Source organism: Thalassophryne amazonica, chromosome 6 (assembly GCF_902500255.1).
Source record: "Thalassophryne amazonica chromosome 6, fThaAma1.1, whole genome shotgun sequence".
Lineage (NCBI taxonomy): Eukaryota > Metazoa > Chordata > Actinopteri > Batrachoidiformes > Batrachoididae > Thalassophryne > Thalassophryne amazonica.
Genome location: NC_047108.1, coordinates 66953039 through 66969729, shown reverse-complemented (window position 1 = coordinate 66969729; position 16691 = coordinate 66953039). Strand labels below are relative to the sequence as shown.

The window sequence follows — 16691 nt, the reverse complement described above, 5'->3', positions numbered from 1 at the left end:
CGTCCAGGAGGCCCTGGCACGGAGCCCGGATCCCGGAACTGGGCCGAAGAACAGACTTTATGTCCCACCAGAGGCCAGGGCTGCAGTCCTGGACTTCTGTCACGGCTCCAAGTTCTCCTGTCATCCAGGGGTGCGTAGGACCGTGGCAGTTGTCCGGCAGCGCTTCTGGTGGGCATCCCTGGAGGCCGACGTCCGGGATTATATCCAGGCCTGCACCACCTACGCCAGGGGCAAGGCTGACCACCGCAGGGCATCGGGACTGCTCCAGCCGCTGTCTGTGCCTCATCGCCCCTGGTCCCACATCGGCCTGGATTTTGTCACGGGCCTCCCGCCGTCCCAGGGCAATACCACCATCCTCACGATAGTGGACCGATTCTCCAAGGCGGCCCACTTCGTGGCCCTCCCGAAGCTCCCGACTGCCCAGGAGACAGCGGACCTCCTGGTCCACCACGTCGTCCGGCTGCATGGGATTCCAACAGACATTGTCTCCGATCGCGGTCCCCAGTTCTCCTCGCAAGTCTGGAGAAGCTTCTGCCGGGAACTGGGGGCCACGGTGAGTCTCTCGTCCGGGTATCATCCTCAGACCAATGGGCAAGCAGAACGGGTAAATCAGGAGGTGGAACAGGCCTTGCGCTGCGTGACGGCCGCGCACCCGGCGGCCTGGAGTACCCATTTGGCCTGGATCGAGTATGCCCATAACAGCCAGGTGTCTTCAGCCACCGGCCTCTCCCTTTTGAGGTGTGTCTGGGGTATCAGCCCCCATTGTTTCCGGTGGTTGAGGGAGAGGTCGGTGCGCCCTCGGTCCAGGCCCACCTGCGGAAGTGCCGTCGGGTGTGGCGCGCCGCCCGTTCTGCTTTGCTAAAGGCCCGGATGAGGGCAAAAGCCCATGCAGACCGTCGGCGGACCCCGGCCCCTGCGTATCGGCCAGGGCAGGAGGTGTGGTTGTCCACAAAGGACATTCCCCTGAAAGTGGACTCCCCCAAACTACAGGACCGTTACATCGGCCCCTTCAAAATCCTTAAGGTCATCAGTCCAGCCGCAGTGAGGCTTCAGCTTCCGGCCTCACTGCGGATCTATCCTGTTTTCCATGTTTCCCGGATAAAGCCGCATCACACCTCACCCCTCTGTGCTCCGGGTCCGGCGCCGCCTCCTGCCCGGATCATCGATGGCGAGCCGGCTTGGACTGTGCGCCGGCTCTTGGATGTCTGTAGGATGGGCCGGGGCTTCCAGTATTTGGTGGACTGGGAGGGGTACGGACCCGAAGAACGCTCCTGGTGAAGAGGAGCTTCATCCTGGACCCGGCCCTCCTGGCCGATTTCTACCGCCGCCACCCGGACAAGTCTGGTCGGGCGCCAGGAGGCGCCCGTTGAGGGGGGGGTCCTGTTGTGTGGGCCGCTGAAGAGGAGGTACTGCTGGCCCACCACCACCAGAGGGCGCCCTGTCTGGAGTGCGGGCTCCAGGCACCAGAGGGCGCTGCCGCCTCACAGGAGCAGCCGGGGTGACAGCTGTCACTTATCACCTACAACAGCTGTCACCAATCATCTGATCAGCAGTGGTATATCAGCAGGACGACATCTCCACCTCTTTGCCGAGATATCGCTCTACCTAGAAGGTACCGTACTCAGCTGACTGTGTTGTCTTTTTGACAGTAACCCTTTATTACTTTTGTGCGTTAAATAGCAGACATTCTTCCAACGAGAGGTGGAGGTGGTTTTCCCGCCATACGGATTGCTGGGTGCAAACGCACCCACATTTAACTGTTTTTGTTCCTCGCCAGCAGTACCAGATCCGACACGCGGAGGCAGTGGCCACCTGGGAGTTCGGGACTTGGCGGCTCCGGTATTCCCGGGGTTCGGTGGCGGAGGAAATCGTGTGGTTCCGGTTCTGCTTTGGACAGACGTCTCTTATCTTCGAGCCTGCCCACGTGACACATTCTTGTGAATTGACTTCTTGTCTATTGTTGTGATCCGTTGTGTTTGTTGTGCTTATTCACAACAGTAAAGTGTTGTTATTTGACTTCCTCCATTGTCCGTTCATTTTCGCCCCCTGTTGTGGGTCCGTGTTCCTACACTTTCACTTGATGTTGGTGCATCAGTGTGTGCTTTTGTTGTGATTTGTTAACCCCAGCAGGTGTAGTTTTTTAAATTTATCTATTATTTATTTTTTGTGGTGGTACTTTCTTGTCTCACATATAGGCCAGTAGAGTTAATAATGTCAGTTCAGTCTTCAAGCTTTTTAAATCAACGGTATACAGTTTTAACATTAATGCCCTCCCACATGTATTATGGTGTGCTGTATATTTACCTGAATACTTTCCCCCTTTGCTCCTCTTGATAAAGCACAGAATGAGTAATAACAGCAGCAGCAGCACAATGGCGCTCACGAGTCCAATGAACCAGCCCTGTGTGGCAAAGCTCTGCTGCATTTCCTTCACTTCTTCAGAGAGCAAAACAGAGGGAGGTAGGAAGAAGAGAGAGTAAGGGTTTGGCGAGTGAGAAAGAGTGGAAACGTACAGGAGTGGAAATTCTAAAAAGAGGATGAAAGGGGAAGAAATTAGACAAAGAGGGACAGAATCTAGAGCAGGAGAGAGGCAGTGCATTCAGCATTCTGACAGGGTAGCATTTCACAAGGGAACCAAAGGATGCTGCACAATACTGTAACCAAACACAAGTAAGGATCATTTATATGGCTAACCAAGCTGTCTTTCTTGTCTTTGAAAGTACTTCAGAGAAAAAAAAGCCCTGCAAGTTGCTCTGTGGGATCAAGCTTTATTTTTAGAAGTGGGGAGCTTAGAGGACATGCAGAGAAGAAAAAAAGATGGAAAAAGGGGATGAATGAAGGGTGGAATACTTATTCTACCTGTTCCTTCTGTCTCAATGTCTTTCTCCCAGAAACTGGTGTTGGTGTAGGTGAATCGTATGTGGTAAAAAGAGCCAGGGTTCAGGGCCTGGAGCTGGTAGAAAGACTGTGAAGAGTTCACCTTCTCTGTCTTCCATTTTCTCCCATCTGCAACACAGATATAATACAATACAGGATGAAAACAGGTTTACAGTCCATTAATCAGGATTGCATCAGTTTTCATAGCGTTACACATTTAATAAACAAGTATTACTGTTGTTGTTTGTCTTTCAGCGGCCCCTGTTGTGTCTGCATTCGACTGCCTGTTTGTGCCTTGGTTCATGGTTTTGTTCTGTCCTATTCTGTGTTTTCACTTATATGGTTATGTCTGTCTTTTCATTTGTCTATATGATCTGCTCCCTGCCTGTGCCCCATTGTTAATGTCATTGTGTTCTGTCCATGTCTCTTTCTTTTGTCATTTGTCTCCTTGGTGTCTCATGTGGCTTTCCCCCGTTCAGACTTTATCCATTTTTGAGTTCCACATTAGTTTTCTGCTTTTTCTTGATGGATTTAGTTTGTCATTGTTTAGTTCTTGTTGTAGTTTGTGTACTGCTTGTTTCCTTATTTTGCTCTTATTCTTCATGTTTGTTTTCTACTGTTTCTCTATGGATTTGTTCTGTGAGTTTTCTAGTCTAAGCTCCTCTGTTTTACACTGTGTTCTCTTGGTAGTGCCATGTTTTTTGCTTTTATTTCTTGATTCAGCTTTAGGTATGGTTTAGTTTTTGTTTGTCATATATCTTTGCCTCTTTAATTATGCGCAGGCTGTTTCTCAGCTTTTTTTTTCCCACCGTTGCATCTTGTTCTCTTTGAGTCTATGTTTATTTTTTGTATTTTGTGGTTTTGGATCTGTCTTTTGGTCTTGTGATTTTTCTACTAGGTTATGGTCATGTTTTGTTTCACCTCCACTTTAGATGTCTCTTTTTGTTGTGAGTTGTTAGCTGACCTTTGACCTTGCCACACCTGTCTTCCATTTTGTTCATTAATTTGACCTAGTATTTAAGTAACACCTGGTTCTCTGTTCATTTGTTGTTTCCTTGCATTTGACCAGAGAGACCTTCGGCCTCTGCTTTTGAGAACTCCTGCGGGCTGTATGGTCACCCCGCTGACTCTGTCATGAACTCTGGGGGACTGTGCGGCTGATCTCATGCCTCCGCCAAAAACCTCTGCCGGCCAAATGGCTGCTCTCCTTTCTTCACTGGGTACTCCTGCCGGCCTCATGGTCAAATATCTTCCAGTTGTCATCTCAGATCATGCTGCAGATCATGCTCCTTTGGCTCTTGTTATTGCCTTATCTCCTCACCATACATCTTGGCTTCCTTGGAGGTTAAACCCCTTGCTACTCGCTGACTTTACCGTCTGTGAGTATATTTCATCTTCTATCGATAACTTTTTAATTACTAATAAATCTGATGCCATCTTGAATACTTTATTACAACACCAATTCCAATGAAGTTGAGACATTGTGTAAAATGTAAATAAAAACAGAATACAGTTATTTGCAAATCCTCTTCAACCTATATTCAACTGAATACACCACAAAGACAAGATATTTAATGTTCAAACTGATAAACTTTATTGTTTTTGTGCAAATATTTGCTCATTTTGAAATGGGTGCCTGCAACACAGTTCAGAAAAGCTGGGACAGTGGTATGTTTACCACTGTGTTACATCACCAATGCTCAAGAACACCTGTTTGGAACATTCCACAGGTGAACAGGTTAATTGGAATATAAAGGAGCATCCCCAAAGGCTCAGCCGTTCACAAGCAAAGATAGGGCGAGGAGCACCACTTTGTGAACAACTGCGTGAAAAAACTGTCCAACAGTTAAGAACAATGTTTCTCAACATTCAATTGCAAGGAATTAGGGATTCTATCATCTACAGTTGATAATATAATCAGAAGATTCAGAGAATCTGGAAAACTTCTACACGGAAGCAGCAAGCTGAAAACCAACATTGAATGCCTGTGACCTTCGATCCCTCAGGCGGCACTGCATTAAAAACCGACATCATTGTGTCAAGGATCTGACCGCGTTGGCTCAGGAACACTTTAGAAAATCATTGTCAGTTAACACAGTTCGTCACTACATCTATAAGTGCAAGTTAAAACTCTACCATGCAAAGCGAAAGCCATACATCAACATCCAGAAACGCTGACACTTTCTCTGGGCCTGAGCTCATTTGAAATGGACAGACGCAAAGTGGAAAAGTGTGCTGTGGTCTGATGAGTCCACATTTCAAATTGTTTTTGGAAATCATGTATGTCATGTCCTCTGTTAGTACCCATGGCATGGGCAACTTACACATCTGTGATGGCACCATCAATGCTGAAAGGTACATCCAAGTTTTGGAGCAACACATGCTGCCATCTAAGCAATGTCTTTTTCAGGGACGTCCCTGCTTATTTCAGCAAGACAATGCCAAGCCACATTCTGCATGTGTTACAACAGCGTGGCTTCGTAGTAAAAGAGTGCGGGTACTAGACTGGCCTGCCTGCAGTCCAGACCTGTCGCCCATTGAAAATGTGGTGCATTATCAAATCAAATCAATTTTATTTATATAGCGCCAAATCACAACAAACAGTTGCCCCAAGGGGCTTTATATTGTAAGGCAAAGCCATACAATAATTACGGAAAAACCCCAACGGTCAAAACGACCCCCTGTGAGCAAGCACTTGGCGACAGTGGGAAGGAAAAACTCCCTTTTAACAGGAAGAAACCTCCAGCAGAACCAGGCTCAGGGAGGGGCAGTCTTCTGCTGGGACTGGTTGGGCTGAGGGAGAGAACCAGGAAAAAGACATGCTGTGGAGGGGAACAGAGATCAATCACTAATGATTAAATGCAGAGTGGTGCATACAGAGCAAAAAGAGAAAGAAACACTCAGTGCATCATGGGAACCCCCAGCAGTCTAAGTCTATAGCAGCATAACTAAGGGATGGTTCAGGGTCACCTGATCCAGCCCTAACTATAAGCTTTAGCAAAAAGGAAAGTTTTAAGCCTAATCTTAAAAGTAGAGAGGGTGTCTGTCTCCCTGATCCGAATTGGGAGCTGGTTCCAGAGGAGAGGAGCCTGAAAGCTGAAGGCTCTGCCTCCCATTCTACTCTTACAAACCCTAGGAACTACAAGTAAGCCTGCAGTCTGAGAGCGAAGCACTCTATTGGGGTGATAGGGTAATATGAGGTCCCTAAGATAAGATGGGACCTGATTATTCAAAACCTTATAAGTAAGAAGAAGAATTGAAGTGCAAAATATGACAATGGAGACCCCGGACTGTTGAACAACTGAAGACGTACATCAAGCAAGAATGGGAAAGAATTCCACCTACAAAGCTTTAACAGTTAGTGTCCTCAGTTCCCAAATGCTTATTGAGTGTTGTTAGAAGGAAAGGTGATGTAACACAGTGGTAAACATACCACTCTCCCAGCTTTTTTTAAATGTGTTGCAGGTATCCATTTCAAAGTGAGCAAATATTTGCACAAAAATAGTAAAGTTTATCAGTTTGAACATTAAATATCTTGTCTTTGTGATTTATTCAACTGAATATAGTTTGAAGAGGATTTGCAAATCATTGTATTCTGTTTTTATTTACATTTTACACAACATCCCAACTTCATTGGAATTGGGGTTGTACTCCTCTCCCAGCCTTTATTATTTTCGTCTCTCCCTGTGTCCCTGTTTCAGTACACAGATAATCCTGTTGTTCTTGCCTCTCTTAAAATATAATATCAACTTCAACTTAACTTCAAATGTGTTTCTGCTTCTGCTCTTGGCCCTTTATGTAATAATCCCCTCTTTTCTCCTTCCTTCTTAGACGCTGCATTTAATTTATAGGGTAAGAAGGGCATTAAAAGTTTCCGTGATCTTTTTAAGGATAATACTTTAATTTTACTGATATGGCTTCCATATATGGCCTGCCCTCGTCTCATTTATTTATTCAAATTAGACATTGTGCATCTACTATTTGTATGGAGTTCCTTACTCAGCCCCCTAAACATCCTTGGGAGGACCGTTTTGAACTTATGCCCCATAAGAAAGCTCTTATATCGCAGATATATAATCTTGTTCTTTCAATAGACACTCGTCCAGTCAATAAAATCATCTGTAATTGGGAATAAGCGTTGAGTCTGGAGTTGGGGAAGGCTTCTGGGATAAGGCTGTAGAAAGAATTTGTACATCATCATCTTGTGGAAGACTTTCCCTAATTCAATTTAAAGTAGTACATGGGCTCCATTTATCAAAGTACAAATGATCCAGAATTTATCCCAATGTTCCTGAACTGTGTGTAACTCTTATCCCTGTGATTTAAGTCACATGTTTTTTACCTTGCCCCAAACCTCAACCATAATGGACGTTCTTGGAGTCAGGCTGGAGCTTTGTCTGCTGATCACTGTTTATGGAGTTCCTTTAGTCCCCACTGTGTCCCTTAATAACTCAATGGTGGCTGTAATTGCCTTTACCTCATTGCTAGCATGAAGCAGAATACTATTTTCCTGGAAAACTCCACGTCCCCATCGATTTCTTTATGGTTGAAAGAGATTGTGATTTTGTTTTTGTTTTTGGTTTTTTTTTTGTTGTTGTTGTTTGTTTTGTTTTTTGAAAACATCAAGTTTTAGAGTCAGAGGGAGGGCTGATAGGTTTCAAAAACTGTGGCAACCTTATATCGATTATCTTGGATCGTTGCAAACATTTGGACCTGATTGAACTGATTGTTGTGTGTGTTTGTTATTTATTATTCTTTTGTGGGGCCTATGGTTGGTATGTTGGAACTGGATGGTCATGAATGTTTGGATTGTAGCACATATTTGATTTTACTTTAATTGTGCTTATACTTTTGAAAATGATGTGCTAGTGTTCTGTCTCTTGTTGAAAAAAGATAGATAAATGTTTTTTTAAAAAAGAAACACTATGGGTTGTCTCTTAGGATTCTTTACTTGTAAGCAGCTCTTTCATCATTTCTCCTGCAGCTGTTGAACAAACATCTTCAGGTTTGTATGAGGAAAACTTAATTTGTTTTCATTGTGTTTGTTAACATGGAGTAACTGGTTTATGCAAGACGATTTAGTTTCTTAGTTCTTAATGTTGCTGTGTGTGTGGAACAAAAATACCACATTTTAGTGTTTGTTTTTTCGTTAACAGAAAATAAAGGTAATCATATTAAAAAAAAAAAAAAAAAACGAGTCAGGGCTGGCATTTCAGGCCTAGAGTTTGTTGGTGGGGTATTTTACATGCACAGGCATAGAACTACAGGATTTTGGAAATGATTAATGTGAAACTCCATCCATTTCTATCTGAAAGAATTAGCTAATGAGATTGTCACAATATACTCAATGTACTATGTGTGGCTTATGTACATGTGTTGATTTTACCTACCATTCTTGTTTAAGATAGTGGATCTGGAAGTTTATGTTTCTATGTCTCTTCTTGGGGACCCAGCTGAAGTTAACAAACCTCTCTCCCACAGAGAGCTGTGTTAGTGGGAGGGGCTAAAGACAACAATTCAGTTCAGGAATCATGTCAATACTGTGATGGTAAGAAGCACAGTATAAAGGCATACCTCCATCCAGTGTGGTGGCACCCGCCTTCATTATGGGTTCTCCATCCCTGCAGCTGTGCGCCCCCTCAAGTAGAAGCGTAGTGGCTATGTTTGTCTAGGCCCTCAGGTGAGGTGGGTGACATTTGGGTCGTCTATGGCTCCACCTGCATGGGGCTGTCGTCAGTCTCCACAACTGACCAGAGCAGCAGCCACAAAAAACATTCTTCAATGCGTGATCTGCACACATGGCTATGACTACTGATGACACCAGGTTTAAGATATTTTCTGGTGACTGATTGTGCTGGGAAATGGATTATGTGGGATAACATAAAAATAGACATAGGCAAGTTGATCGATAAGAAGGTAATGTAAATTGTGCTCACATCTGTTGGTACTGCAGCAAATATCCAATGAGGACTCCATTGGGATGGATGGGTAGTGTCCAGTGGAGGGTCATTTCTGTCTCCGATTGACTATTCAGCATCAAGGAGGTTGGAGGACCAGGAACTAAAAACAACATAAGCATGTGATTAAGAAAAAAAAACACTTAGGGTCAGCAGGCATTACCTCACTATTTTGATCTGCTCTCACCCATTTTCCCAACACGTTAACTGCTCAATACTATTGAATCCTGTATCAAGTTCAACCTCTCTCTCTCTCTCTCTCTAGATATCAGTGTCCCTTAATCTATTGCAACCGTCGGTCTCTCTCAGCAGTACCTCCATCCACTTCTGTCTTTCCTTTCACCTTTCATCCATGTTTCACGTCTCTGGTGTTGCTGTTTTGACTCTTGAGATTCTGATTCTGCCTATTATTATTACGTACCGTCTCCTCGTGCTGTTTTTCTTCTACATGGTAATTATTCCTCGTGCTCTGTCGTGCTTCACCTCAATGCAATGTTTGCTTCATGAAATTCTCTTCCGTGTTATTCTCTCTTCTTTTACTTTGACATTTGCTTTCTGTGTGTTTTCAGTGGCATCATTTCCTGTTCATAGGCTTCTGAGTTCACTTGTGTTCAGATTTCCTTGCTAATTGTTTCTTGCGGCTATTTCTTGTTTTTGCTCTTCAGTTATTGACTCATGCTGCCATCCTGTCTTCCTCAAGTTCAGCCTGCTGACTTATGGAGTCTCTCCATGGTGTGACTGCGTCCTGTGTTACGACCCCCTGCTTGACTTACTGTTTTACCTGTTTGATTAGTACCTCATGGACACTGTTGTACCACAGACTGATTTACTGGTGTACTCTGATTGCCTAACTCAATGTTTAACCCATCTGTGTGTTTCTGCCTGGAGCCACTTGCTGTACAGGCTGTATCCTGAACTCTGATACAGTTGCAGCTAAGAATAAAGCCCGTTCTTCTTGTACTCGTGTGGCGTTCTCTGCTTTAGGTAACTTTGGTTGTGTTCACAGTACTACTCTTTCCCTCCTCTCTTTCTTACCTCCCTCATCAGTCTTGAAGGATAACATCTCAGATGGGGGTCCTTCTCCTTTGCCGTTAAACACAGTGACCGTTAGGGTTGTAGTGGGAGTATGGTCTAAGATCACTGATCACCTTCTTCTCTTCATTGGCCCCAGTCTCTACAACCATAGTGGTCACTGGTTCCCTGGCCCTTCGGCGTCGGTGGTGCCCCTGGAGCCGGTCCTTGTCAGGTGGATCTGGAGCCACAAAATTAGAGCGATAACAAATGAGGAGCTGATGGCTTAGAGTTGAGTTTATTTCAAATGAATGATTGTACAAATATTTCTTCATCAGCTGCTGTCACAGCAGGGCGAAAGCTAAAGAGATGAGCTCCATCTGTGGTATGCATGCAACCGTGCACACATATCCATGGCTATTGCCGCACCATTACGTCACACCAAATTGATGCAGACTCAAGCTATATGGGATATAAGTTCCTCTACATCAGGGTAGGCAACCTGTTCCAGAAAGAGCCATGAGGGTGCAGGTTTTCTTTGCAGCCACTGACTCCACCAGGTGATTTCACTGATTAACTGATTCCATCTGCTCAAAGTGATATTAAGTCAGTAAATCACCTGGTGGAGTCAGTGGCTGCAAGAAAACCTGCACCCTCATGGCTCTTTCTGGAACAGGTTGCCTACCCCTGCTCTACATGGATATAAGTGCCATTTTACAGGCAGGCAGTTTTAAACTACAACATCTATGACATATTTGTTTTTCAACAAGCGCTCTAAAGATAGGACGGATGAACAGTCCAACTAGGCAAACAAACAGACATTTCATGTGCAATTTTTGCACATGAAATCATTTATTAAAAGTGCCTCTTTTTTTGTCTGGTCCAGTTTTTGCCCAGGGTCACCACAGTGGATCAAGTATGGATTCACATGCTTATTTGTCACATGTTTTGCACCAGATTCCTCTCCAAGTGTCAGCTGTTCGTGGAGAATAAGGCATCAAACTGGGGACCTTCTCTTTGGGAGTCGAACATGCTAACCACTTACACCATCGTGCTGGCCATATTTAAATGTGTCGAATTAAAGTTATTTGATCTTGTGTCAATTTTTAAACTGACACAGAATCAAATAACTTCTATGAGAGACTTAACTTTTTTATTAGACGCTCAAATCTTTGTTAGCTATAGTACAGGTGATAATGTATTTGTGCCTTGTAAAAACAGTTGCATAAATTTGCAATAATTATTTTGTGTTTTTTGTGATGGTCTAGTGGTTAAAGCGTTGGGCTTCAGACCAGAGGATCCTCGGTTCAAAATCCAGCCTGACCGGAAAATCACTAAGGGCCTTTGGGCAAGGTCCATAATCCCGAAGTTGCTCCCAGTGTATAGTGAGCGCTTTGCATGGCAGTACCCTTACATTGTTGTGTTTGTGTCAATGAGTGAATGTGAGGTGTAATTGTAAGCGCTTTGAGGGTCTGATGCAGATTGGAAAGTGCTATATAAATGCAATCCATTTAACACTGTGACAACCTGCCTAATATTGTGTAGGTCCCCTTTTGGCAACACAACAGCCCTGAGCCCTCGAAATATGGACTCCACTAGATCTCTGAAGGTGTGCTTTGGTATCTGGCACCAAGATGTTAACAGCAGGTCCTTTAAATCCTGTAAGTTGCGAGGTGGGACCTCCATGGATGGGGCTTTTTTGTCCAGCACATCTCATGTGGCCCTGTCGGCGGTTCAGTGCTTTTCCTTCCTTGTGCCATTTTTGGCCGGGACTGACCACCACAGACTGAAAATATCCCACAAGTGCTGCAGTTTTGGAGATGCTTTGGTGCAGTCGTCCAGCCGTCATGATTTGAACTTTGTCAAATTATGATGTAGTCCTGTTATCATCTGAGAGGAATTTCAGTATTTGAATGCTTAAAGTATCGTACTACTGTAAAAAGTAAAAAGTCATTGTGTATCTGTTAAAGGGGTTAAAATCTGGAATGACTGCCCTGATAGTATTAAATTATCTGGTACTTTGGCTGGCCTGAAAAGATCTTATAAAAATAACAAGATTGCTTATTATAGTACAATAAATTAGGTAAATTGTTTTTGTTTCTGTTCTTCTGTTTAATATATGCATCATACTGCTAATTGTTCTGCTATGTCCAGATGTATTGATTAATCTACAAACCTTTTTGCTTGTCTTGTCCTAGGGTGGTCCATAAAAATGGTCAAAAATTTTTTTTCAAAAAAGTTCAAGTCTCACCCTCTAAATTTGTTGTACCTAACATAAAAACACATCATGTACAATTTCATAAAACTCTAATAGTTTTTACTGGTAGCACACAGCCCTTAAAGATTTTGCTGGCAATAACTTTGTCATATAGTATGGTCATTTCCAGATATTTCCAAATTATTTCTGTCAGTTTAATATTGATATGTCAGGACAGAAATTATGGCAATACATTGGAAAATCAAATCTTTTCATATCCCATAAAATAGTTAACACTAAAACATGAATTGTGAGATGCAGTTCTTCTCGTACATGTATCATGCTCCTACAATACCTACATACTGGGGTAGCGAAGATTTTGTAACAATCAAACATTGCATTTTCATTTTATTGATAAATTTAAATAAGTCTATGCTTTATATATTTCCACATATATTTTGATCTAGCTCCAAACAATAATATTCTTTATGCCTTGCAGTACTTAATATTGAAAAATGTATGAATCAGCACAAGAACCAATTATACAGCTGTGTAACATAAGAGAACATCCTTACAGAAACCTGGTTACAGCAGGATGAATATGTTAGTTTAAATGAGTCAACACCCCCGAGTCACACTAACTGTCAGAATGCTCGTAGCACGGGCCAAGGCGGAGGATTAGCAGCAATCTTCCATTACAGCTTATTAATTAATCAAAAACCCAGACAGAGCTTTAATTCATTTGAAAGCTTGACTCTTAGTCTTGTCCATCCAAATTGGAAGTCCCAAAAGCCAGTTTTATTTGTTATTATCTATCGTCCACCTGGTCGTTACTGTGAGTTTCTCTGTGAATTTTCAGACCTTTTGTCTGACTTAGTGCTTAGCTCAGATAAGATAATTATAGTGGGCGATTTTAACATCCACACAGATGCTGAGAATGACAGCCTCAACACTGCATTTAATCTATTATTAGACTCTATTGGCTTTGCTCAAAAAGTAAATGAGTCCACCCACCACTTTAATCATATCTTAGATCTTGTTCTGACTTATGGTATGGAAATAGAAGACTTAACAGTATTCCCTGAAAACTCCCTTCTGTCTGATCATTTCTTAATAACATTTACATTTACTCTGATGGACTACCCAGCAGTGGGGAATAAGTTTCATTACACTAGAAGTCTTTCAGAAAGCGCTGTAACTAGGTTTAAGGATATGATTCCTTCTTTATGTTCTCTAATGCCATATACCAACACAGTGCAGAGTAGCTACCTAAACTCTGTAAGTGAGATAGAGTATCTCATCAATAGTTTTACATCCTCATTGAAGACAACTTTGGATGCTGTAGCTCCTCTAAAAAAGAAAGCTTTAAATCAGAAGTGCCTGACTCCGTGGTATAACTCACAAACTCGTAGCTTAAAGCAGATAACCCGTAAGTTGGAGAGGAAATGGCGTCTCACTAATTTAGAAGATCTTCACTTAGCCTGGAAAAAGAATCTGTTGCTCTATAAAAAAGCCCTCCGTAAAGCTAGGACATCTTTCTACTCATCACTAATTGAAGAAAATAAGAACAACCCCAGGTTTCTTTTCAGCACTGTAGCCAGGCTGACAAAGAGTCAGAGCTCTATTGAGCTGAGTATTCCATTAACTTTAACTAGTAATGACTTCATGACTTTCTTTGCTAACAAAATTTTAACTATTAGAGAAAAAATTACTCATAACCATCCCAAAGACGTATCGTTATCTTTGGCTGCTTTCAGTGATGCCGGTATTTGGTTAGACTCTTTCTCTCCGATTGTTCTGAGTTATTTTCATTAGTTACTTCATCCAAACCATCAACATGTTTATTAGACCCCATTCCTACCAGGCTGCTCAAGGAAGCCCTACCATTATTTAATGCTTCGATCTTAAATATGATCAATCTATCTTTGTTAGTTGGCTATGTACCACAGGCTTTTAAGGTGGCAGTAATTAAACCATTACTTAAAAAGCCATCACTTGACCCAGCTATCTTAGCTAATTATAGGCCAATCTCCAACCTTCCTTTTCTCTCAAAAATTCTTGAAAGGGTAGTTGTAAAACAGCTAACTGATCATCTGCAGAGGAATGGTCTATTTGAAGAGTTTCAGTCAGGTTTTAGAATTCATCATAGTACAGAAACAGCATTAGTGAAGGTTACAAATGATCATCTTATGGCCTCGGACAGTGGACTCATCTCTGTGCTTGTTCTGTTAGACCTCAGTGCTGCTTTTGATACTGTTGACCATAAAATTTTATTACAGAGATTAGAGCATGCCATAGGTATTAAAGGCACTGTGCTGTGGTGGTTTGAATCATATTTGTCTAATAGATTACAATTTGTTCATGTAAATGGGGAATCTTCTTCACAGACTAAAGTTAATTATGGAGTTCCACAAGGTTCTGTGCTAGGACCAATTTTATTCACTTTATACATGCTTCCCTTAGGCAGTATTATTAGACGGTATTGCTTAAATTTTCATTGTTACGCAGATGATACCCAGCTTTATCTATCCATGAAGCCAGAGGACACACACCAATTAGCTAAACTGCAGGATTGTCTTACAGACATAAAGACATGGATGACCTCTAATTTCCTGCTTTTAAACTCAGATAAAACTGAAGTTATTGTACTTGGCCCCACAAATCTTAGAAACATGGTGTCTAACCAGATCCTTACTCTGGATGGCATTACCCTGACCTCTAGTAATACTGTGAGAAATCTTGGAGTCATTTTTGATCAGGATATGTCATTCAAAGCGCATATTAAACAAATATGTAGGACTGCTTTTTTGCATTTACGCAATATCTCTAAAATCAGAAAGGTCTTGTCTCAGAGTGATGCTGAAAAACTAATTCATGCATTTATTTCCTCTAGGCTGGACTATTGTAATTCATTATTATCAGGTTGTCCTAAAAGTTCCCTAAAAAGCCTTCAGTTAATTCAAAATGCTGCAGCTAGAGTACTGACGGGGACTAGAAGGAGAGAGCATATCTCACCCATATTGGCCTCTCTTCATTGGCTTCCTGTTAATTCTAGAATAGAATTTAAAATTCTTCTTCTTACTTATAAGGTTTTGAATAATCAGGTCCCATCTTATCTTAGGGACCTCGTAGTACCATATCACCCCAATAGAGCGCTTCGCTCTCAGACTGCAGGCTTACTTGTAGTTCCTAGGGTTTGTAAGAGTAGAATGGGAGGCAGAGCCTTCAGCTTTCAGGCTCCTCTCCTGTGGAACCAGCTCCCAATTCAGATCAGGGAGACAGACACCCTCTCTACTTTTAAGATTAGGCTTAAAACTTTCCTTTTTGCTAAAGTTTATAGTTAGGGCTGGATCAGGTGACCCTGAACCATCCCTTAGTTATGCTGCTATAGACGTAGACTGCTGGGGGGTTCCCATGATGCACTGTTTCTTTTTCTTTTTGCTCTGCATGCACCACTCTGCATTTAATCATTAGTGATCGATCTCTGCTCCCCTCCACAGCATGTCTTTTTCCTGGTTCTCTCCCTCAGCCCCAACCAGTCCCAGCAGAAGACTGCCCCTCCCTGAGCCTGGTTCTGCTGGAGGTTTCTTCCTGTTAAAAGGGAGTTTTTCCTTCCCACTGTAGCCAAGTGCTTGCTCACAGGGGGTCGTTTTGACCGTTGGGGTTTTACATAATTATTGTATGGCCTTGCCTTACAATATAAAGCGCCTTGGGGCAACTGGTTGTTGTGATTTGGCGCTATATAAAAAAATTGATTGATTGATTGATTGAAGTTGCTTGCATCATGACCAAGACTTGCTGCCGTTTCAGTCAGAATATACAACCCCTGGCAAAAATTATGGAATCACCGGCCTCAGAGGATGTTCATTCAGTTGTTTAATTTTGTAGAAAAAAAGCAGATGACAGACATGACACAAAACTAAAGTCATTTCAAATGGCAACTTTCTGGCTTTAAGAAACACTATAAGAAATCAAGAAAAAAAGATTGTGGCAGTCAGTAACGGTTACTTTTTTAGACCAAGCAGAGGAAAAAAATATGGAATCACTCAATTCTGAGGAAAAAATTATGGACTCACCCTGTAAATTTTCATCCCCAAAACTAACACCTGCATCATATCAGATCTGCTCGTTAGTCTGCATCTAAAAAGCAGTGATCACACCTTGGATGCTGTTGCACCAAGTGGACTGACATGAATTGTTAAAGGCAAACATACTGGTAGACCAAGGAAGACATCAAGGCGTCAAGACAGAAAACTTAAAGCAATATGTCTCAAAAATCGAAAAATGTACAACAAAACAAATGAGGAACGAATGGGAGGAAACTGGAGTCAACGTCTGTGACCGAACTGTAAGAAACCGCCTAAAGGAAATGGGATTTACATACAGAAAAGCTAAACGAAAGGCATCATTAACACCTAAACAGAAAAAAACAAGGTTACAATGGGCTAAGGAGAAGCAATTGTGGATGTGGATGAAAGTCATATTCAGTGATGAATCTCGAATCTGCATTGGGCAAGGTGATGATGCTGGAACTTTTGTTTGGTGCCTTTCCAATGAGATTTATAAAGATGACTGCCTGAAGAGAACATGTAAATTTCCACAGTCATTGATGATATGGGGCTGCATGTCAGGTAAAGGCACTGGGGAGA

General features: G+C 42.5%; 1 protein-coding gene across 1 annotated transcript in view; it reads right to left on the bottom strand.

Annotated features, from left to right (window-relative positions):
- l1cama (L1 cell adhesion molecule, paralog a) overlaps nt 1-16691 on the bottom strand; it is a 97868-nt gene that overhangs the window by 10987 nt on the left and 70190 nt on the right. Inside the window, 13 exon segments of the mRNA XM_034172378.1 lie at nt 2305-2436; nt 2860-3008; nt 8271-8366; nt 8368-8380; nt 8452-8499; nt 8502-8528; nt 8531-8556; nt 8558-8588; nt 8591-8623; nt 8815-8937; nt 9870-9948; nt 9950-10062; nt 10065-10086. Coding sequence (XP_034028269.1) covers nt 2305-2436; nt 2860-3008; nt 8271-8366; nt 8368-8380; nt 8452-8499; nt 8502-8528; nt 8531-8556; nt 8558-8588; nt 8591-8623; nt 8815-8937; nt 9870-9948; nt 9950-10062; nt 10065-10086 — 892 coding nt within the window.